This window comes from Erpetoichthys calabaricus, chromosome 2 (genome assembly GCF_900747795.2).
Source record: "Erpetoichthys calabaricus chromosome 2, fErpCal1.3, whole genome shotgun sequence".
Taxonomy (NCBI): Eukaryota; Metazoa; Chordata; class Cladistia; order Polypteriformes; family Polypteridae; genus Erpetoichthys; species Erpetoichthys calabaricus.
The window spans coordinates 90,444,413-90,467,831 of record NC_041395.2 but is presented as its reverse complement, the minus strand read 5'-3'; the positions used below and the strand labels follow the sequence as shown (position 1 = coordinate 90,467,831).

General features: G+C 38.0%; 1 protein-coding gene across 2 annotated transcripts in view; it reads right to left on the bottom strand.

The window, feature by feature from the left end:
* Positions 1–6,746: 6,746 nt before the first annotated feature.
* Positions 6,747–23,419, bottom strand: part of ubqln4 (ubiquilin 4) — a 50,120-nt gene continuing 33,447 nt past the window's right edge. For both annotated transcript variants that reach the window (XM_051922970.1, XM_028794091.2), the window contains exons 8-11: positions 21,770–21,853; positions 14,591–14,706; positions 10,070–10,250; positions 6,747–8,640 (exon numbers count right to left, since the gene is read on the bottom strand). In XM_051922970.1, the coding sequence (XP_051778930.1) occupies positions 8,488–8,640; positions 10,070–10,250; positions 14,591–14,706; positions 21,770–21,853 (534 nt within the window). In that variant the 3' untranslated portion in view covers positions 6,747–8,487. The remainder of the gene's footprint in view (positions 8,641–10,069; positions 10,251–14,590; positions 14,707–21,769; positions 21,854–23,419) is intronic.

Below are 23,419 nucleotides of genomic sequence, written 5' to 3'. Positions count from 1 at the left end.
TGCATAGCGGTAGTCAAACTTAAAAGAATTGAACATACATGTTACTCGAGAACATTTAATCCTGCGTATGCTGAGGGGTACGTTTAATTTGCCCGGTGTAGGGTCAATGGGTGCCTGTGATTATCGCAGCAACACTGAGTTTAAAGCAAGAAGCAAATGTGCTGGACAGAACACCAATCATTTTCAGGGCACAGTAGTACAGCCAAGCAGAAAAGAGTGGGCTGTGTGCAGTCTGGTAAGAGAAACCTATTGTTAAAGTATCTGTTTAGATTTAATTCAGTTGATTGCTAAAGATATTTTTAAACCATGTGATCTGGTGGCACAGCAGCCAATGTTTACCCGAGGGCACGGAATGGGGATGGATGTTATGTACTTCACAAAGGACTAAATATAGATTATTAATTGAAACGGATTACTGACACATTTCCAGCATTTAGTGTTAAAACAGGTAGTAGTCACACACACCAATACCAGTCAGTCCAGAAATGCACATGCAGAACGTGCAAACCTCATAAGGAAGGAATGCCAGCTGTGCAACACCACTCTGCCTGTATGTTAACACATCTGTATTAAATTTCAGCTTTATTCAAATTAAATGTATACTTATAACAGTTGTCAAATTCTTGTCACTTGATTGCAAAGTTTGTGCATACCTCACTTGTCCCTCGAGGGCTGTCACTAAAGAGCTGAAGCAAGTGTGTGCACAACGGAAGTGACATTTATTATTTTTGCTTCATCCAGGAAGATACATTGACACCCTGTAAAAATATTTCTAAAATGCTTTTGTTTCCTTTTAGAAGCATTTTATTAACCTTACCATTGATTTCAGTATCATTTGACAAAAACACTTACTGTATAAACTGCTGCATGCAGGACTTTTCCAAACCGCTTGCTGCTAAAATGCTCAGGTGTGAATAGTGTCATTGGAAACAATGGCCAGTAACTTTTCAAGCGTTCTGGTCCAGTGCTAAAATGCTAGAAAAACGCTGAGGCATGAATGGGCCCCTAAGACTCTACAATGTGTAATGTGTCAAGCAGTTGTGTTTTAGCGTTCAATTTAATGAGTTCTGCAAACAAATTGAATTTAATTATAGTATCTTTATATATTTTTGTTTTACATGACCACAGAGAGTTTCTGAGGCAGTGCATACAACTTGCATATTCCAGACTTTCCACCATTTCCCATGAATGTGTAAAGCTGTGTTTTTGAAGACCAACAAAAAAGGGTCTATCTGAAAAATGTGAAATTCTGAAGCGAGGGGAAAAATAATTGGTTTAATGTCCATTTCCCAGGTTTACTGAGATTAGTTGGCTGTCGCACAAACTCGTAGTGGTGCTGAGCATCCTTTGAGGTATACCAGCAAACATTACTTAACCCCTTGAGTTTTTTCACATTTTGTTCAAAATATTTTTTTTTCTGCCATGACTAACTAAATCTGAAGTGAGAACATACATAAATCATAAAATGTTATATTCCAGAATATTCATTTCTCCAGGATGAAGACTTGTGCCTATTTTGTGTTTGGAATTTTGCTTATTCTTCATTGCAGATTTGTATGAATTGTGCCCGTGTAGATGAACAGCTGTTTTCAGGTCATACCACAGACTTCCAGTTGGATTCAAGTGAGGGTTCTGGCTGAGCAATTCAAGAATATTAATCTTTTTTTTTTTTTTTATTTCAAGTCAGTGTTTAGTAAAGTGTTTGGGCCATGGACCCAGTAGAAAATGAATCTTCACCCTATGTGCATATCTCTGGTTGACAGAAGCAGGTTGTCCTCGAGGGATTTCCCTTTGTTTAGCAGCATTCCATGTTATCCTTGATGGCAACAAGCTTTCCAGGTGATCACGCTGAAAGCAACCCCCAAGCAGATGCTGTCACCACTGTGCTGGACGGCAAGGTGGCGTTACCTGAATTGTGGGCTGAGTTCTGATTGTGCCAAACACACTTTGCTTTCAGACCAAAGAGCTCAACTGTAGTCTCAGCCTCGTAGCTGAAGGAGGCATGGAAAGTTTCACTGGCTGGCTTCCTTAACAATGGAGACCATGTGGAGGTCGTCAGAGGAGCCCCCCCTTAGAATTTCGAACATGCTGATATATCTGCTTTTTATTGAAGAGTGAACCCCCCCATTTTGGTGGTCCGCTTGTGCCGAGATACCCTTTCAGTCCACTGATAAACCGAGGTGGGCAGTCAGACTGTGAAGTGTGGGTATGTAATCGTTTATTTTTGGTACTCGTGCCCCCTTAACAGATTGTTGCTGGTACACAGTGCAAGAGCCGAACATTTTCAGGCGTTTAGCTTTCACCACTGGCCGTGAGGCCAAAAAGGAAGACATCCTCCATTTGCCGGACATCTGGCACCCCTACTTTCAACACACCACATTTTCTTCCAAAAGTTTTCAGATTTCATCACATGGCTTTTAACAAATTGCTGGTGTGTTGGCTTTTCAAAGAAATGGCTTCCTTCTGGCCATCCTCCGAAAGAAGCCGAATGACTGAAGTGCTGAAATGGCTGTTGATGTCTGGACAGTTTCTTCCATTGTAGTCACTTTACAGGTATCTGTTCTCTCAAGAATTTCTTTACTTGTCCGGTCATTTTGGTAGAATGGCTTGATCTTGGTTGTGTCTTTTTAAAATTGTTGCAATGGACTTCATAGTGCTGCTAGGATGGTTTCAGAGTTTTTATTATCTTCCCTAGCTTTTTGTTTTCCTCCTAACATCATCATCTCAAAAGACCCACTCATTGGTCTTCATAACAGTAGAACTGATCTGAAAGCCATTTTATCTGAGATGTCACAAAGTCATAGAGTTGAACACAGGGATTCCTTACCCACGTAATTATTGTGATCTCTCAAGGAAAACTTAGGAGTGTGTGCTAAAATATTCCAATTTTTTCCTTTAATATGATTTTGAAGACATCTAATTTATTTCATTTCAGCATTATAAAGAAGTACTTATACAAAAGTGAATAAAATTAAATATATTTTAATTCAACTTTACAACATAGCAATATGAGAAATAATCAAAGGGTGTGCATACTTTCTGTAGATACTGAGTGATCATCAGCATGAACAAACTAAGAAGTAATGGAGTTGAGCTGGCCAAGGAGTTAAGAAATCTCACCACTGCAGACAAGTTAGGCTCATGGCCTTTTTCTGCAACTCAAGCCTGCTAACGCCAAGTTGACAAAACAAGTTTTCTTGCATACATGAAGAAGGAGCAAATTAGTTCCCACCCAAAAGACCTAAATAACCCAGTTTCTTCATACGGGGATACAACATCAGTTACATCTCAAAGTCACAGAATTGCCAGTTTTAAAAGTAATGTGTGTTTTCATCCAGGCATTCTTTTTCTCAATCTACTTTGTGCTTGTGAAGGTTAAGGGAGCAAGAGGAGGCTGCCCTTCCAACATGGAACTCTAAACGATGCAATGCTAATCCATCACAAGGCACAGTCACAAATGCAGACCCCATTCATTATCATCAACAGATCTGATGATCTGGGGGGCAGGACCATTACAGGATGTCAATTTCAACACAATATTCTGAAACCCAGCTTATCTTAGAGGGCCAGGACCTATCACAGAAGCAATGGGTGCCAGGCAGAAACTCAACAGTCCATCAGGAGACCACCACACACACACAAGTGGTGAATTAGCTACACCTGCATGTCTTTGGAGTTGTGGATGAAAAACTGGGAAGTAGCTGGAGAACACAAGGAGAATGTGTAATGTCCAACCACGGGATACCCTCCCAAATGCACTAGCATGCTGCCCAGAATACAATCACAATATAAAAGAGTGACACTATACAGAGGCAAACACTCAACTGCAAAAATATTTTGTCAGTCTCGGCAGATATCATTTATCTGTTGTTCATAAACAACACTAGGCTATTCGTCCATTAGGGTCCATTGGATGGAAATTTCATGAGTATCCACTTAGAAGACATAATGAAAGGGTTATGGCACGGGCTCATCATGCTGGGATGCTGTCATGGATGTGAACTTCATAGGGGCAGAAAAGACAAATGAAGACTGTGCCTTCAGAAAAGATGTATTTTTCCAAAGCTATTTAGCAAATATTCAAAGTTCTCACAGTTTAGTGTAATACCAAACGCTCCCGTGCCTTACTTTAGGTTGAAATCGGTTTATGCCCTCCCACTGCTGTGTCTTAGTGTAGCAAGACAGATAGAAACTTCTAAAATAAGTTTGCACGTGGCCAAAATATTCAGATTGGTGGTACAAAGATTTACATGTAAAATTAAAGTAGCATTCAGAATCATATTTACAAAATCTGCAAGAATGGGACACAAAAAGGAAAAAATATCTTAAACACAACATGTGAAGCAAGGAATTGAGCAGTGGTCTCCCATCTGTGGTCCTGGAGGGCCGCAGTGGCTGCAGGTTTTCATTGTAACCCTTTTCATAATTAGTGACCTGTTTTTGCTGCTAATTAACTCCTTTTCTTTTCATATTAATTGACTTGTTTTTAAAATTTGTTCCCCTAAATTGCTTCACTTCTTTCCTTAAATGGCATCCAAACAGAAATGAAATGTGAAGTGAGTGAGTCAACCGAAGACCAACTAAGTCAGGTACTCAAACTCCAACCAATTTAACGCCAAACAGTTGCTTATTCAAACTCGTCCTTTAATTCCATGGCTTGTTGCTGCTCTCATTGTGCTATAGCATACATTTCCAAAATTGTTGGATCTTTTCGAAGAGCATTATTAAAATATTTTGGAGACGTGAAGCAGATCAACATTCCTGAGACCCATCATCCTTCTTTATTTTCAGATATTGTACGATGGTCACATTTGCTGGTCCTGTTTTGTCTCATTTTGTATCTCATTATTATTTGGCTGCTAATAAAGGAAAAAGAAACAATTAATGGGCTCGAGTCTTCAAGTGCAAGTCAGTTAAATTATTTCAAAATAAGTTAATTATCAGAAAAAATAGGTCACTAATTAAGAAAAGGGTTACAATGAAAACCTGCAGCCACAGTGATCCTCCAGGACTGGAGTTGGGGACCCCCAAAACAGATGGTAAAAATCATTAGAAGTATACAGAAATCAGATGGCACATCAAAATTAAGTAAGGCAACACAAAATCAGAGAACGTTTTTTTGGACTGGCTGAACGTATACCTAATAGTGATTTTAGTACCTCTGACCATATTATGAAACAGTGGAGTCAAACTCCACCTCATGAGGCCAATTATGCCTGCCAACAGGACGACCAGACATTTGCTTTTAGTTTACTTTATCGTTGGCTTATTAGCTGCAGCATATTATTTACAATGAGATGCATATAACAAAGGCACCATGATTTCCAACAGATAACCAGTTACCTGGTCTGACCTGTGCCCGTATGTCTGAAATATGGAACATTTCCTCAGTAAGTTATTTGAAATCAAAATTAAAAAAACTGGAAAATAATGTGTCGAAACCTTTGCAATGCGCCCCTAAAATGATTTGTCTGATAAGGCAGAATGTAAGGAACACCAAATTATGAATTCAAATAACCTGCAGTAACTATGGCTCAGGTAGGAGCAGACCTGCGACGCCTGCTGTAACGCAGTTTACTGTGAATGAAAGAGCGCTTACTGTTAACTCTGCAGGCTCGTTTCTTGTCAGGTTAGGGACTGTGTGTGGATGCTTGCTATGAAAGCTGGTGTATGCTGCGGACCCTGCAGAGTGGGGGACAAGCCGGGTCCGAAAATGGAGGAATGGCTGCATTGTTGCCTTGTGCTGAGAAATGCCACCATTGCCGACATGGATGGTTAGAATGTCTAGTAATAAATGTCTTGTCATTTACTCTCAATCTGTTTTGTTGCTAAAGCAATACAGTGGAGCTCTACCATTTTCTTAAGGTCCACCACTTAAGGTTAACCCCTTTGCATGCCATACCCGGTCACTCTCTTCCTTTTGTTCAGCTGTGCCAGGAATGCCTCCCGCTCCCAGTAAGTTTCAATAATTTTTCTGAAAGTTTTAACAATTTGTATTCTAAGGTGTCAAGATGAAGAATACACCACATTCGTTGTAATTAAGGGGGACAAAGTAACCATCCATTAAAAAAAGAGCTGGTTTCTGTAATGTTTTACAATTTATTTATTGTTCACTTAAAAATACAATTAAAAGAAATCCAAAGTTATTGTTTCAAATCAATAAGAGCCGTGAAGCACACTTTGGCGGTCCTCTGATATTTAGTTTAGACACCAGGGGGCAGTATTTACATAGTATTGAGCAGAACGTATCAAAGTTTGCTAAGCACAACCAGGCAGCATCCACAAGTTGAGGTCCTGGCATTAAGGCTTTCTGATTCAAATATCTGACTAAAAAAAAAAACAAACTAATAAATAGTTTTAAGTTTTACAATAAGGTATGGTCTGGAACAGTGACTCATCATCTGAAGAAGAATCTAAAAATGACATGTTATCCGGCTTAAAAATTAATTATAAAGTAAAAGCACTGCATGTTAAAGAAACAAGTTTATTTTTTCAACAAAAACGGTTAATCTCAAGGAAAAAAGCAGCTCTAGTTTAAGCCATACAAACACAGCATTATTTGTTCTGTCACCAATCTGTTCAAACTAAAGAGAACACGTTTCACTACATCAGCTTAAGTAGTACAGTATGGTTTACAACTGTATTTAAAAGCGTAATGTGCTCCATTATTTCAAATTTGAGACCTAGGATGTGCTAGAAATAGGGCTCCATGGTGGCACACAGCTGCATCACACAACCAGGCTGTATTGTTTTACAGTGTGAATTTACCTAGAGTTTATTTTAAATATTAATCAAGATAATGTTCCCTCTGCCTAGGCTGCTCTCTAAATACAGAATTAAATACAGTATTAATTTTCACTTCACTAAATGTGACATGAGAAGCCTTAAAAACCCTGTCTGACTGATTAGTTATTCCATGAATAATGAATCTAACATTGAGACTTAAATAAAAAGTTTACACAAAAATAATTTCTCAGAATGCAACGGAACTCAACCAAGTGACACAAGTACGAATTGGATGAACAAGCTATCAAGTGTGTTTCTGCTTTATAAAGACTGCTAACAGACGCAAGAGTCAGCCTTTACTTTTATATGACATACTTCTGTGTCTGGCAAACAGCCAAAGTTCATTTTTAAGGTGAAAAAAAAATCAGGATTTATGGGGAAATCAAAAGTGGTGTACTGGCCTCAAACATACGATTGATCAGGTTTACTGTATTACTAGAAGGAAGAAAAACAGCCAGCGCCAAAAAGACAACTCACAAAGAGGTGCTTTTTACATTGCAATTCCAGAGTGATTCCTTCTTAATGATTTCATTAGTTTTCAGTAAAGTGGTACAGCTTAAGGAAAAAAAAAATGAAACACCGGGAGCTTTTGGTTAAACGCAGCAACTGATTTTTTGTTTCCATTCACATGGCTTTATTTCTGAACCGTAGTACTTTTTAGATGGTATTAACACTTTGCAAGGTCAGCCATGAAAAAATCCAAGAAATGCCAAGTTTGTTTTTTTTTTGTTTCTGATTTTGCTCTTACACATGCATAACTCTCAAAAATTACCAACAAATTTTGATGACTCCATCATATAGTATAACAAGCAGAGTTGCACAGCAGTCAGATTTTATAATGCCTCCGGCTATATGAATGTTATCAGGGATTCGTCTATTGCCCAGTTTTCAGCTCCACCTTTTAGTTTATTAAAAGAATCCAAAATCAACAGAAGGAGGTATCAGGTTACACAGGTCTTGGCTGACAAGAAGTTAATTTGCACAAAGAGTCTAAAAATGGTCTGCATTTGTCTAAAATTAAAAAAGAAGCCGACACTGACAAACATCTGCAATTTGGTCTTTAGGAACTGTTAAATGCTGCAGAAGTCAAAGTCCTTTTGTGTCCCTCAACTGCCTTTAGTTACTCCTATGTAATAAAGAAAGAATTAATATGGGAAGCTAAAAGACACTCAAATACCTGTGTACCGAAAATTTTGATCAGTTCCATAAGGAGAAGCCATGTTTTGACTTCTGGCATTATTAGTCTTTTACTTAAACTGTACAATGAAAGTATCATTAATTTATTTCTGCCTATTTATTGAACAGTTCTGTTAAGTAATTTACCATATGATGGCTGTGTCTATGTGGGAACCAATACTCCCTAAGTGGAGACCACCTTAAAGCAGATAGTCACACTGGCAGTGCTTGGTTAGATAAAGGCAACATGGGGCTTTAAAACCTGTGATCCATGTTGTGCTGGAGGAACAGCACTCATCGTACTCGACCCTCTGCACTGCAAATGAGCAGCGGTCTGCAACACAGACAGGTTACCCAATTTACTAATTTTTGGAGCGCCTGCATGAATAGCTGAAGGTGACTAGTATTCAGTTGATGCTCCTGTGGTGAATAACCACAACATGTATGTATACCTGTTTTAAGTTGGATTTTTTTTTTCTACTGTAACCCAATTCCCCCCCCCCCCCATCCCAAACTGATGTGTGCTTAAGAAGGCTGGGAGCCCAGAAGTCTCTCTATGGCTGCATTAATATCTCCTCCAGTGGCAATGAGCGCTTGCAGGTTAGCTTCTCGGTTAATGAATCCCATGGCACTCAGCTGTTCCAGCTGTTGCTGAAATCGGACTTCTGGAGTCTGATTCTACAAAAGATGAAGAGGAAAAAAGATTAGAATAAATAAATATTAAGAATCAACTGATGCTTTGATCTATGATCTTTATTAATTCTTACTTAGCATTAAATGGCACACCATTAAAGCATTCTAGACTCTAACACTCTTGTATGAAATTTTAATCTTTACTATAATGCAGCATTTGATTCAGATATCCACAGTTAGATTATGGAACACTGAATGCTGATCCTAAGGTGTTTTCAATATCAGCGTTTCTATCTAATTGAAATGTTTTGGAATACATTGCTTTTCATAACTTATCTGCCTTTGTGATATGGACAACCAATCCTTGCCTGTATCAGTATGTCACACACGGACTCTTGAGTTGCAATAGCTGCTTTGTATGAGGTGAATGAGGCCTATATCACAAAATTAACTAATAAAATGTGTGAAATTATTTTTCTCTATAATTACCAGTTTACAGTTTTTGTTAATGAAGAGGGCTTAGCAAGGAGTGGTGAAAAACATTTTATTTGAAAAACAACACAGATTATTTAGAAAGGTTTGGAGTTAAAAGAAGAGTTGGGCTGAGTGGATATTTACAATTTTATACAGTGGAATATAGTACTTAAGAGGGTGTAGTAACACAGTCTTGTTCCATCTCTGCTTTAGGACAGATAGAGCGTTTTTAAGTAATCAACAGAGGATGGGACACCTGTCCAAATTGTTTGATTCGACTTGCAAGGCTTACATTTGCTTTAATTGCTGCAGAACATCTGTAGGCTGTAACTTATTAGTTGTTTCCTGAAGAAGGCCCATTTCTAATATTCTGAATTTATCTTTTTTCATTTTTTGCTAACCTAAACTTTAAATTTAAACCTCATGCACTTTACTGCTTAAATTTTCACAATTTTTCACCATTGCATTTCAAATGATTAAATTTGAGGAAAAACTGAGGTGTTCTAAAACCTTTAACCAGTAGTGTATATACACACACACTATGATATTTTATATTATACTATTCTGTGGCACTTGTGTAAAAGATATTAAGTTTATTCAAAGCTATACTAATAGATTGCTGTAATGTTTGGAGCAAAAAATGTAGCACAATAACCAGAATTTGAACAAAGTATTAATTTCAACTCCGTATTTATCCAAATCTTAATAACATCTATTGAGCATCAATGTGCTATTTTCATTCTCCCACAGCAATATCCCCTAATCCCACCCAAGTACAATGTATATATTTTTTTTAGTTGTAGCTACAGTCACCTTGTATTAACTCAGTTCTTCCTTATACAACAAAAACTTTTTTTTCCTCATCTAAGAATGTATCTTCAAATGAATCAGAATTGATGGATTAGGTTGGAACACTATACATTTATCAAAAAAGGTCCTCCAGGTATTCCACTCATTATTATCTGAATACTGTGGGATAATAAGAAACACCAACACTTACTGACGCTGACCCTCCTGCAAACATTTGTAGCATCTGTTGCATTAGCTGCTGCTGGGAGTTTAGAGGTCCGGTTGTCTGAGAAGGGCCTGTAGATGATCCTGATCTGGAGGAGGCAGGACTATCAGGGGCAACATTACCCCCTGTAGGCAGAGGTACTGAGGGTAGTCCTCCAGGCGTTAGACTGCAGTAATAAAACAAAAATTAGTGTATTCAGATTGGTATGGGAATTTAAATGCTTTTAATATTTTTTATATACACATCTTTATATAAAACAAAGATGCACAGAGATATAAAGTCATGTGAAAAAGAAAGGACACCCCATGGAAACTGCTGACTTTTCCAATTTTGAACAGGCAAATATTAGATATTCATGCAAATTGTTCTTACAAATAAAGGCGAGACACTTAAACAAATGACACACAAAATTGACATGGTGCATTCATTCTCACTAGCCAATGCCCGCCGTAGCATACGGCGGTGTAAGAATAGGAACAGAAAACGGTGAGAAAGGAATTCAGAAATCAAGAAGAAAAATACTTCTTGAGCATAATCCAAAAGACTCGTACTACAATATCAGGTCTGTGCTCTGGTCTTTGGGTATCCGATAGTGCACGTAGAATTTCCGGCCAAGCAGGATTACATGTGAAAGTGATAAATAAATCCTGCTTTCCGAATTTACGTACTATGGCCAATCCATCCTGATAGTTTTGTTGCATGTATCTTGGACTTCCTGGAAATGTGGACGGTAATATGATCATTTTGCCTACACGTACATTATTTTTAGCGTTTGCTTGCAGTGCATCTGATAGTTCTTTGTACTGTTCCACGAGCAGATCTTGTTGATGTAATCTGAGATAGTTGAGATGTGCGCCCTCTGTTTTAACATACGCATCTACAATGTACTGTTGGAATAGTTTGCCGCTGGAGTGCAAAATACTAAATGTACTCCTCATTGCTAATCTGTACGCGTAAAGTTGGCATTGAGTAAACCTTATTTGCTTGGCGGTTCTTTTATCAGGAATATGTTGTAAATCTTTGTGCCAGCCAATGTCTCCATAAAGGAATAAAAGTGGGTAAACCATAGGATCGCAATTCATATTGAACGTGGAAATCAGTTTACAGGAGTTGCCTATGGGATAGATGCAAATGTCCCTTTCATCAGGCGGTTCACCATTTTCTCCGACGAAAACCGCTGCAACATCGGTGTGACATGTCGGGGCATTGTATCGTCATAAATCCTGCCCAGGGTTTTCCTTGAAAACCATTCATACAGATGCTGTTGGATTGGACTAAGCGATTACATGCATGTGTTTGTATGATTTAGCGAAGGGGTTGATGGTTCTGAGCATGGAATCTAGCTGGAGAAGTACATTTTCGCTGTATGCAGTTTGCTTTATTTTGTAAGCGTACTTTAGTAGCTTGCGCTGTTTCAAAAATATACAACTGTCCATATCCTGGAGAGGTAGAAGTGCTAGCGTATAGTGGAGAGATTTGGTGATAAATTTGCCCGTGTATTTTAAAACAGTGTGGTCCGTGGTCAGGAGGTTGAGTTATCTGTGCACCCATGGAAGCAAACGCTAGAAAAGAGTTGTATTCTTGAATGTGTTCACAATAATTTTTACCTTCTGATGTTTGCTGTGTAAGAAGCTGTTGTAAAGACACAGGTGGCTCCCGCAAAGGTGGTAAAGCTGCTTTACCGTCGTGGCAGCACCTTGAGTACTTGTTGGATGTATTACGCTCAGCAGGCCAGTATAGCGCATGGCAGTGTTTGCACTGCAGGTCTGGAGTCCCAATGTTGTACTCTTGGACGGGAAGACAGGAATGACATGAAGAAGTACCTGTGGTAACGGGAAGAGGATTGTGTGTATGTCTGCTGAGACTGCATTGGTTTAGACTGCAAGACTTGTGAATGAGTTTTGTTGTGTTTAGTCAGACAATCCTGTGTAGTGAACTTCTTATTGCATTTCTGGCACTCATATAGTTGTTGGGAAGAATGCCTTTTCTTGTGTTTAGTAAGTGAGGTTCGCGTTTGAAAAGTTTTGTTGCAGGTATCGCACTGGAAGAATGTGTTACTGGAGTGGGAGTGAGGTAATTTTTTCAGAAGAGTGAATTTTTGTGCGTTTGTGAAGATAGTTCTGCATTGTGAAACATTTTGTGCAAGTGTGACACTGAAACAAATTCTCGTTGCAGTGAATTTTCTTGTGTTTGGCAAGGCTAGGTTTTGTTTTGAAAGGTTTACTACAAATGTCGCAGAGGAAGATTGTACCAGTAGATGAAACTGTAGTGTTTTGTGGAAGAGAAGAATGACTGAGGACTGATGTATTGGTGTTATCAGACATTATATGCTGCTGTGGAGACATGATCGGAATCGGTAGGGGGGCTTCATAGTGGCCATTGTCCAGTTGTCCTGAGTACAGAAGGTAAATGAAGAGAGTATTTTCAGAATTGTAAATGCAAGGCGGGATGTTGGGGTCGTGTTTGAAGTAAATGACAATAGTACCATGGAGAATCTCTGAAAGAGCTTGAATTTCAGCTTCACCACCTTAAACTCCAGATGTTGCCATGTATTGATAGTACTTCTGACTTGTTGTGATAACTCGATTTGTGCTGGAAAGAACAACAGGCAGACCGTCTTCAAATCTGTCCCAATGTAATGCAATGAAATCTACTGCCCTATGCCGTAGTGAGAGTGCATTGCCTTCGTCAACCGTTTGTGTCAAGAAATAACCCACTGATAGGAACAGGCAGTTGCCGGATCCTGGAATAGAGATGACGTTGTACAAAAACCCGTAGACAGAGAAGATACTGTCGTTCCTTTTATAACAAAGGCTTAGGAAACAACCGTCGCAGTATAACGAAAATAGCAAGGTGAATGGGAGGCTGCAGGCAGCGTGGGGAAGGGTTTGGAAGAAGACGAATAGGAATCGAGAAATGCCGTGTCGGCACGACCGGTTTTGAAGAGGAGCCGCAGGCAGCGCGGGGAAGAAATGCTGTGTCGGCTGCACGTGGGCGGGACCGATTTTGAAGTGGAAGCAGGACGAACCAGAAGAGAAATTTATATAAGAGATAATCTATATTAACAAAAATGCAGATTTGTTACATGGAAAATAAACACACCCCTACATTTACCACCACTTCAAATCCATGAAATTAGAATCTGGAATTCCAGATTAGGTGCCAAAGATTAGAAACTCCATAGGGATTATGCAGTTGGAACCTGCCTTATGTAAACTATAGATATCTAGGGTGTGGTATTGTCTTTGCTATTGATGTGTGTGGTGTCATCATTTCAAGATGAAAACAGCTCTTTAAGAAAGCTGAAATAAAGCTGTGGGTGCCTCTGAAGAAAGTCCAAGGGAATGAAAACTAAGGAAAATCATCTATGCTGATCTGAAGTGACTGCTAATTTGTTCAGTACTGGCCAGCCTAGCAAGCTCAGCCCAAAAGCTAGGCATTTGATACTAAAAGAACCCCAATATTTCATTGAGGATTATGCCGGTAACTCTTACAATAGTTGGTGTCAAAGTGCATGCATCTACAATCAGACAGAAAAATTTGACTGAATGCAAAGTGTGCCAGAAAAAAAACCGCTGCTTTCCAAAAAGAACATTACAGCAAGACTACAGTTTACCATTAAACATATACGTAAGGACCACTTCTGGAATAATATGCTCTGGACAAATGAATCAAAGACAGAGTTGTATATATATCTCTCATACACATACATACATACATACATACACACACATACACACACACACACACACTGTAAATATGCAATTAACAACATGACATTAAAATACCACTGAAGTCAGTGGTTTACATACACTTAGGGTTAATTAATACTCAATTTATAACCCCTCCACAGATTTTATACTAACAAACTATAAACAGCATGTCCTTTATGACATTTATTTTGTTCAGCACAAAAGTAATTTTTTGAACAATGTTCACAGAGAGAGTATTTCACTTTTTATTGACCATATCACAATTTCAATGGGTCACAAGTTTATATATCACTTTGTTAATATTTGGTAGCATTGCCTTTAAGTTGTTTAACTTGGGTAGCCTTCTACAAGCTTTTCACAGAAAGTTGCTGGAAATCTGGCCCATTTTCCCAGGCAGAACTGGTGTAACTGGGACAGGTTCATAGGCCTCCTTGCTTGCAGACTGTTTTTCTGTTCTGCCTAAAAATTTTCAATCGGATTGAGGTCAGTTAAACTGTATGTAAACCTGTGACCCACTGGAATTGTGATATAGTCAATAAATGTGAAAAAATCTATCTGTGAACATTATTGGAAAAAATTACTTTTGCTCTCAACAAAACAGATGTCTTAAACAATATGCCAAATATATATAGTTTCTTAGTATAAAATCTGCAGCAGGGTTAAAAAGTAAATTTTAAAGAATTCACCCTAAGTGTAAGTAAACTTCTGACTTCAACAGTACATTATTTTGTCCAATAAGCAATCATACTGCCTTAAACAAAAGTGTTTAGTTAAACAGCAGATTTCAGCTTACCTTGGCATGAGACCTGGTGCCTCAGTTTGTAGTGTCTGAAGGCCCTGCTGGATTTGGAGCAAAGCCTGCATTGCTCGAGGGTTTGTCATTACTGACAGTGCCTCAGGATTCTGCATCTGGGAGAATAAAAACAACATATTTAAAACGTATTCACTAGACACTGCCTATTATCCATCCATCCATTTCCTAAACCCACTTATTCAGAGCAAAATGACAAGGAAGCTGGAGGATATACCAGCAAGCATCAGGTACAATGCATGATCAACCGCTGGACAGGGCACCAACCCATTACAGGGTTCACACATACTATTAATCTAAGTTTTGCAAAAAACTATGAAGTTTTCCATCACCTCAGCAGTATAGTCAAACTACTCGGTAACTCATTAGTGTAAGTGGAAAACATACCTTCTTTGATTTGGGTGAAATGTATCCTTAACTGCCCTACATGTGTATCCTATACTCTTGTTGAGGAACAGACTTTAAAGTAAAATCTGGTGTCTAAAATACATATTACCTATGTAATTTACAATTCTGTTTCCAGTCAATTTTCATCTTGCTTAAAGTGAATTTTTTCCATCCATCCATTTTCCAACCCGCTGAATCCGAACACAGGGTCACGGGGGTCTGCTGGAGCCAATCCCAGCCAACACAGGGCATAAGGCAGGGAACCAATCCCGGGCAGGGTGCCTTTAAAGGTAATTAACCATATCCATCAACCAGTTTAAAAGTAATTCTCTGAACTTTCTACGGCACTATTAAGTCTTTCTTTGCAGTATGGAGACCAGCACCACACACCATAATCTAGATGTTCTGACATAAGTGCAATGTACAACTTAAACATAACATGTCTTCATTCCATGGGACATGTAACTGTTACAGCTTGTAATTGCTGTCCTTTGCATTTTTTCATTTATTCCTCTAAGGATGTACCAATTCGGATTTTTAGGGCCAATACTGATCACTGATTCAATACAGTCAGAATCTAGGCTTAACTTTTAATGCTTTTTCACACTGAGCTTCTGACTAACCAGATATGTATTAGTCTCATTTCCCATGAATAAAGTATTACCCTTTTTAATTAAAATAAACTGTTGATCATGAGTGCTGTAAGTCTATTGTTAAGTGACTATAAAATAAACATGTAGTACTATAATAAAATAATCACCAAAAAACAAACACTATCTTTACTAACAAACCTATACAAAATAGGCATCCATAATGCAAGCAATCATTAAGGAAAAGACTGAGCAGCACATGTCTAGAACAGATATTATCAAAAACTCAACATGGGTTCTTACAAGGAATGTCATTTTTCAGTTGCATAATGGAAATCAATGAGGAAGCAACTAAGGAATACAGTAATCCCTCGCTGTATCGCGCTTCGCCTTTCGCGGCTTCACTCTATCGCGGATTTTATATGTAAGCATATTTAAATATATATCGCAGATTTTTTGCTGGTTCGCGGATTTCTGCGGACAATGGGTCTTTTAATTTCTGGTACATGCTTCCTCAGTTGGTTTGCCCAGTTGATTTCATACAAGGGACACTATTGGCAGATGGCTGAGAAGCTACCCAACTTACTTTTCTCTCTCTCTCTTGCGCTGACTTTCTCTGATCCTGACGTAGGGGGTGTGAGCAGGGGGGCTGTTCGCACACCTAGACGATACAGACGCTCGTCTAAAAATGCTGAAAGATTATCTTCACGTTGCTACCTTCTGTGCAGCTGCTTCGTGAAGCGACATGCTGCATGGTGCTTCGCATACTTAAAAACACGAAGGGCACGTATTGATTTTCGGTTGTTTGTTTTTCTCGGTCTCTCTCTCTCCCTGCTCCTGACGGAGGGGGTGTGAGCTGCCGCCTTCAACAGCTTTGTGCCGCGGTGCTTCGCATACTTAAAAGCCAAACAGCCCTATTGATTTGTTTGCTTTCCTCTGTCTTTTTGATATTCTGTGCTCATGACGCGCACTCCTTTGAAGAGGAAGATATGTTTGCATTCTTTTAATTGTGAGACGGAACTGTCATCTCTGTCTTGTCATGGAGCACAGTTTAAACTTTTGAAAAAGAGACAAATGTTTGTTTGCAGTGTTTGAATAACATTCCTATCTCTCTACAACCTCCTGTGTTTCTGCGCAAATCTGTGACCCAAGCATGACAATATAAAAATAACCATATAAACATATGGTTTCTACTTCTCGGATTTTCTTATTTCGCGGGTGGCTCTGGAACGTAACCCCCGCGATGGAGGAGGGATTACTGTACAATCAGAAACATTCATATGATATTATTTATCTTGATTTTAAGAAGGGTTTTAATAATGCACCACATACCAGGGGCCTCATGTATAAACAGTGCGTACGCACAGAAATGTTGCGTACGAACCTTTCCACGCTCAAATCGTGATGTATAAAACCTAAACTTGGCGTAAAGCCACGCACATTTCCACGGTAACTCATACCTTGGCGTACGCAATTTCTCTGCTCGGTTTTGCAGACTGGCGGCACCCAGCGTCAAAGCAGTGCTACTGTTCCTGTGTGGTTACTCTTTCTTAGATCCACATCCACGGCGGCGGCTTTATCAAATACACTGAAATTAACCGCATATCGTTCATAAATTTAATGCATCTGATTGTAATTAACCTGTAACAATATAATGGTCCACAGAATGGTCAAACTACTGTTCCTGTGTGATCACCCTTTCTTTCTTAGCTCCACATTCCTGACGCGGCTTTATAAATACACTGAAATTAACTGCATATTGTTTATTAGTGTAATGCATCTGATTGTAATTAACCTGTAGCAATATAATGGGCCAGGGAATAGCCATTGTATTCCAAATACCATAACTGCTTTAGCGTTGTTACGCTCACTGCATCTTGTTCTTCTTTTTGCTGCTCCCGTTAAGGGTTGCCACTGCAGATCGTCTTTTTCCATATTACTCTCACTGCACCACTCGGAGTATTTATATCACTGTATCTGAGTGTGAATCACAGCAGCAGATGATCGGAAAGAGAATTATCGGTATACAGTTTCAAGTACACACTACCTCAACCACGGCAAAAAGCGTCAAAGCCTTTCCTGTACGGACCTCGCGTTTCAGAAACAGTTTCATCCCAATAACTATAAACGCACTCAATCAGTCCATCAAGTGCTCCTTGTAGAACTGTTTGTACTTATAAGTACAATCACCTCACTGTAAACTTACACTACAGTTATAATATTGCACAACCTGCGCTACTTTATAAAGCGCGTAAGATGAAATGCAGCAAAATATGTTGCTTATAGTATACAGATAAAACTTTAACTTCATTTAAATAATCTGTATTGTTAATAATTAAACATGTGAGGACACGGTGCCACAGCGTATAGCTAGTTCAAGGATAGCTCCTGCCTTGCGCTGTATTCTTGCTGGTGCTGACACGACACTGGAAGGATAGACGAATAGAATAATTAAACATGTACTACGAAGATATTTCAATGTTCCTTAAAAGTTTTGAAGAATCGGCGTTCTAAGCTTACAAATGGCTTAACGTCTATTACAGAGCTGATTGTGTGGCGATTGGAGAAAGAAAAGTATGGACAGGAATTGGAGGTTAGTACGTTTGAAAGAGACAGTACTTCAGTAATAAATTATTTCATCGAAGGTCGCACATGGTGCAGCAAGCCTCTTGCGTGAGATATGAACAATCACTGCGCCACCGTGTTCTCATGTTTAATAACATGCTTTCATTGCTATCATCATGAAAATGATATCACGTATACATCTCAGTATTTTAATTATTCAGAGAGCTGTAATATCTCGAATGTAATGCATTCTGTGTCCTGTCGGAGAAAGAGAAAGAACGGAAGCACGTAGTGATTCACACACATAGAGCACATAGAAGATCAAACACAGAACAAAGCATTTAACATGCTACTTGAGAAACTAGTAAAATAAACGATTTTAAGATGAAGTTTATGATGTTCTACTTTAATGGCAAAATAAACTACGTGATTAAAGTGGAAATTTCGAGATTAAAGTTGACATTTCGTGCTTTTTTCCCCACTGTGTGCGTATGTTTTTTGTTTGTACCCTAATACGCTTTCATATGACACTCAGACAGTGGGCTACGACTTGCCTTTTCACGGCGACTTTGATATGTGATTTCTTTTTTATTTTGGGCACTGTGCGACTTTATGAATTTGATCTTTCGAGTTTTTCCGACACTCTGTCACTCGATCAACTTTCTTTTGTTGATTATACCACTGTTTAAACCAACAAATAGTATGTTTTTCCTTTGCCTCCACTTGGTATTCGCTGAAATTCTTATATTTTCCCCTGTGCTTTTCCCATTGTCTTTTCACAGAAGGCTATTTATATTGATTTGCATATTCAAAGAGGCGTAATTCTGGGAGGAGTTGGGGCGGGACAGAAGGCGCGTGCACGTGTGTTACTTTTCACGCTGATCGGGATTTATGTAGTGGAAGAACGTGAAAGTATGCGTGCGCGCAGATTCCTGCATCTGGATTTTTCTGTGCGTACGCACAATCCCGCTTTTGTGCTTACGCCATGTTATAGTGCGAGTTCTACGCACGGCGTTATACATGAGGCCCCAGGTTAGTAGTAATCAAACTAAAACAACTGGGAATTCAGGGCATGGTCTATAAATGGGTACAAAATACAGGAAGTAATGTGTAAGCAGTGTAATACTGAGGGGAACCTTTTCGGAATTAGGTGATGTTAAAAGTATTATCCCTCAGGGATCAGTGTTGTTGCTACATAAACAACCTGGACAAGAATATAATCAATACGCTGGTTAAGGCTGCTGATGATACCAAACTAGGTGGAAGGGTGGATAATCTAAAATCTGTTGAATCTTTACAGAGGGACTTCAGCAGTACACAGGCTTGGGCAGATTTGTAGCAGATAAAATTTAAAGTAAGTAAATGTAACACATTACATATAGGAAGTAAAAATGTTAAGACTTTAAATATACAATGAGAGATCTGAAACTTGAAAGCACACGTCAAGAGAACGTCTTAGGAGTTACTATTAAATCCAGACTGTGTACAGAAATAATTAACAAAGCTAATAGGATGTTAGGTGGTAAATTGTGATGCATGGAGTATACGGTAAAGGTGGTTATAGATTAAACAGATAGAACTTGGTCTGTCCCCAGGGGGATATTTGACTTTTTACAGAGGCTCTTTAAATAAATAAATACATAAATAGGTAGATAAGTAAGTACGTATACACATACACTTTGGTCTGAACACACACCAGAATGACCATAAAGCAAGAAAATAAAAAGAGAAAAGTTCTGACTTAGCTGTCAGTTTGGCATTATGCAGGCATATTGCTGTCGGTATAAAGTAGCCCCAGCAGCGTTTCTTGACACAATTCTGCTGAATAATTTGTTGAATGAAAGTACTCAATGTTAGTGTGTCAGAGAGAGGATGTGCAGAACCACTCAAAATGGCATTCAATTTTGTTTTAATTCTCCCCTGTGCGACTTCCTCCAGTGGGTCCAGAGTGGTCCTATAACTGAGCTTGCCCTTTTAATTAGCTTGTTGATTTAGTGGGCCTCCGTTCAAGTGATGTTAGCAGCCCAACACACCACAGTGTAGAAAATCACACTGGCCATCAGAGCTATTAGAAGATGTCAAGTATGTCACTTCCTGCATTGAAGGAGCACAGTCTTCTAAGTAAAAAGAACCTGTTCTGCCCTTTCATATATAGTTCCTCCGAGTTGTGAGACCATTCCAACCTGTCATTAATGTGGATCCCCAAGTACTTGTGGATGTGGACTACCTCCACTCCTTGACCGGACATACAGTATATAACGCACTAGAGATGCCCTGGAGTACTGTGTTCAGTTTTGGTCTCAATATCACAGAAATATAAGCAATCAACATATATGTCTTACTTTAGCAGGATATTTTAAATAGTGTTACTGCTATAATTTATAGTTAATTATAACCATACAGTATTTCAAATTTTCTCTGCCTCCAATTATGAAAACAAATCCCAATTCCAGTTTACACAGTTCATTGATGTTTTCAGCTCTAAAACCAAGCATATGGTCTTAATAAAAGAGAAATAAAGATGATATAGAAAAAGCATGTAAACTTACACACCTAATTCCCTTTTAGATCTAAGAAATCACATGTGTATTATTGAACAATTTCATAGACTTTTCCTCTTCCATCCATCTGTCAGAAAGGCCACTGAAATCAGATTCATGACTGCTATATTGACAGAATTCTATTTTTTTTGTGTTCTTTAACAAAAGGACCTACACAATTTTACTGTAAATATTTCTGCAGCATTGGAAAAATTTTGAACCTAAATCTAGGCCATATATACACAGAGTTTGGTTTTTTTTTTTTGTTTAAAATGATGCTTTGAATAACTGATTTGTGTACAGTTAGGCTTACCTATTCTTTCCTAATTCAGTTTCCTATTCCTATAAAATATTATATGGTTTGGTTGGCTCTGAGATAGCAGCGATAATAGCAAAACTTAACTTATCAAGCTATTTGTTCCATTCTTGATAACAGTCTGTGCCACAGAAAAGTACCATGGTCTTTACATTTCTGTTGAATACTTTAGTTATACATTAACCATAGGGTGATAATCACCTCAAGTCTGACAAGGATGCCATGCAAGTGATATTACAGAGATTAACTGCAGCTCTCCCTAACCCACTAAGCAAGTTCTAAAAGAAATAAATAGATGATTTGCTTGCTGGAGCAAGTAAGGCAATATGTGTAATAAAAACTTGAGCTCACAAAACTGAAGTTTTTCAGCAAATTTAATTTTGGTGTAGTGTGGCATTCAGTTTCTCTGCTACGTATGTATATAACATGCATAATGCACAACTTTAATTTCTGAAATTATATATTGAATCAAAACTGCAATATTGAAGATGTAGCATCTAGTGTAAGACTAGAACAAGCATCTCCCAAAAATAACAGAGAAAGCCAACTTTGAATTTGAGTAAGACATATATATACATTATTACTTGACTTTTCATAGAAGAAATGGGAGTGACATAATGTTTCACAACAGGACTGCTTTTTAATGAATGATAATTTGGCTAGCCTGCTTCACATGTAAATCCTTACATATAGGTTTATCAAACAGACAAATGAAGATTAAATGCTAGGATAAATGTTTTTATAGAAAAACTGCGCTTCCTACCTGCTGAAGAAAGACCGGCAACTGGAGTCTGAACTGTTCTTGAAGTTGTGGATTACCAGCAAACAACGGATTATTCATCATCACCTGAAGACAACAGAAATGTATTTGCAGAAGTCAATTAAATTACCCTGAATAAATAATAACCACTGTAAAGCTGCAATCAACCTTTATTGAGAGGCACACATAAATGGTAAATAATGAATACATAAAACTTAAAAATGCATTTTTTAAACTCATGAAAAGTTATGTTTACATAGCACTTAATTCTAAAAACCTTCTGTACATTACTGAAACACTTTTTGTATGCTGATCATTTATCATAATAAAACAACCTTGCCTATCCTCAAGGAGATAACTAGGTGGCAGAAACCAATCAGGTTACAGACTAGCTATACAAAATTAATTTCAAACTCCTATCTATAATCATGATTGTTCTTGACTGCATCTTAACAAGAAATCACTCTCACATTTACATATGTAAGATGATGGCTACCTAATATATAATGCTGCTCAGTTACAAATTTGTAAGCCTCATATTTCCTCTACAAATGTACTTTTAAGGATTTGATTATACATACAGTATAGTAAAGTATAGTTTGATTATACATTTGATGTTTATGGGTTCTTAAGACAAGACCCAAGACAAAAAGTGAGATGGGTTAGGAGGTAGCTCATGCAATAGTAGTGAAGTGGAACTAAATTAAATGTAGTTTATCCTCCTACTGGGTTCATTTTTCATTATTTCCCTTACAGAGACTGGAGGGTCATTTCCACCTTACATTGCTTACTGCACCTTACCTTTACTGAAGAGTTATACATATGAATGTTTTATCATTGCCAATTTATTTAGCTGCCATCTATACACATTCATTTAAAAGAGATGCAAAGATTGCAAAAAGACATATAGTTGTTCAGGGAGTAGAAAACTGTAATCTTCTACTACATTAAGTAGTTTTTAAGTGTAGAACACACACCCCAGCTCTCATCCTTCCACATTAAACTATATGGGTATTTGTTTGTTAAATGTTCAATAGTAGCTTAAAGAAACAGTTTGCCACATATGTTTATTGTCTATTTCATTGAAATGTTATGTATTAATTTACCAGTAAGCTAAACAGAAGTTCAAACAAATCTCTATAAACTAGGCAGTTGTTTCATTGACAGCATGTACTACAGAAACTGCTGAATAAATTTCACAAATATTCAAAACCAATATCATTAACGTACAGTGCACTTTCCTTAAAAATGGCAGGATATCAGGACACCAACAAAACTGTTGCTCAAAGTAAATAAAGACTTTGTTGCACTTATACAACCTTCAGCCCAGCTTTTACACAAATATGATGAAGTGAAGATTCTTAAACTTTAAAATCACATGTAGGTTATATGCTAAATGAGCAAATAGCTATGTAAAAACCTATAACACAGTGATTCTGCAAGCATACATTACACTGATATAACCCAACAACAGCTATTCCACACAGCATATGTAGTCTTTTTTAACTTTAATCTAAATAGGCAACACTAAAAAAAATTAATAATTATAGATCAGTTTGTTAAAAGATACCAGACTGTTAAATCAAACTAGGAAAAAGAGTGTTGCAGGACTGAAAAGATTACTTGCACCTGCTAACCTTAACTTTCTGCCAA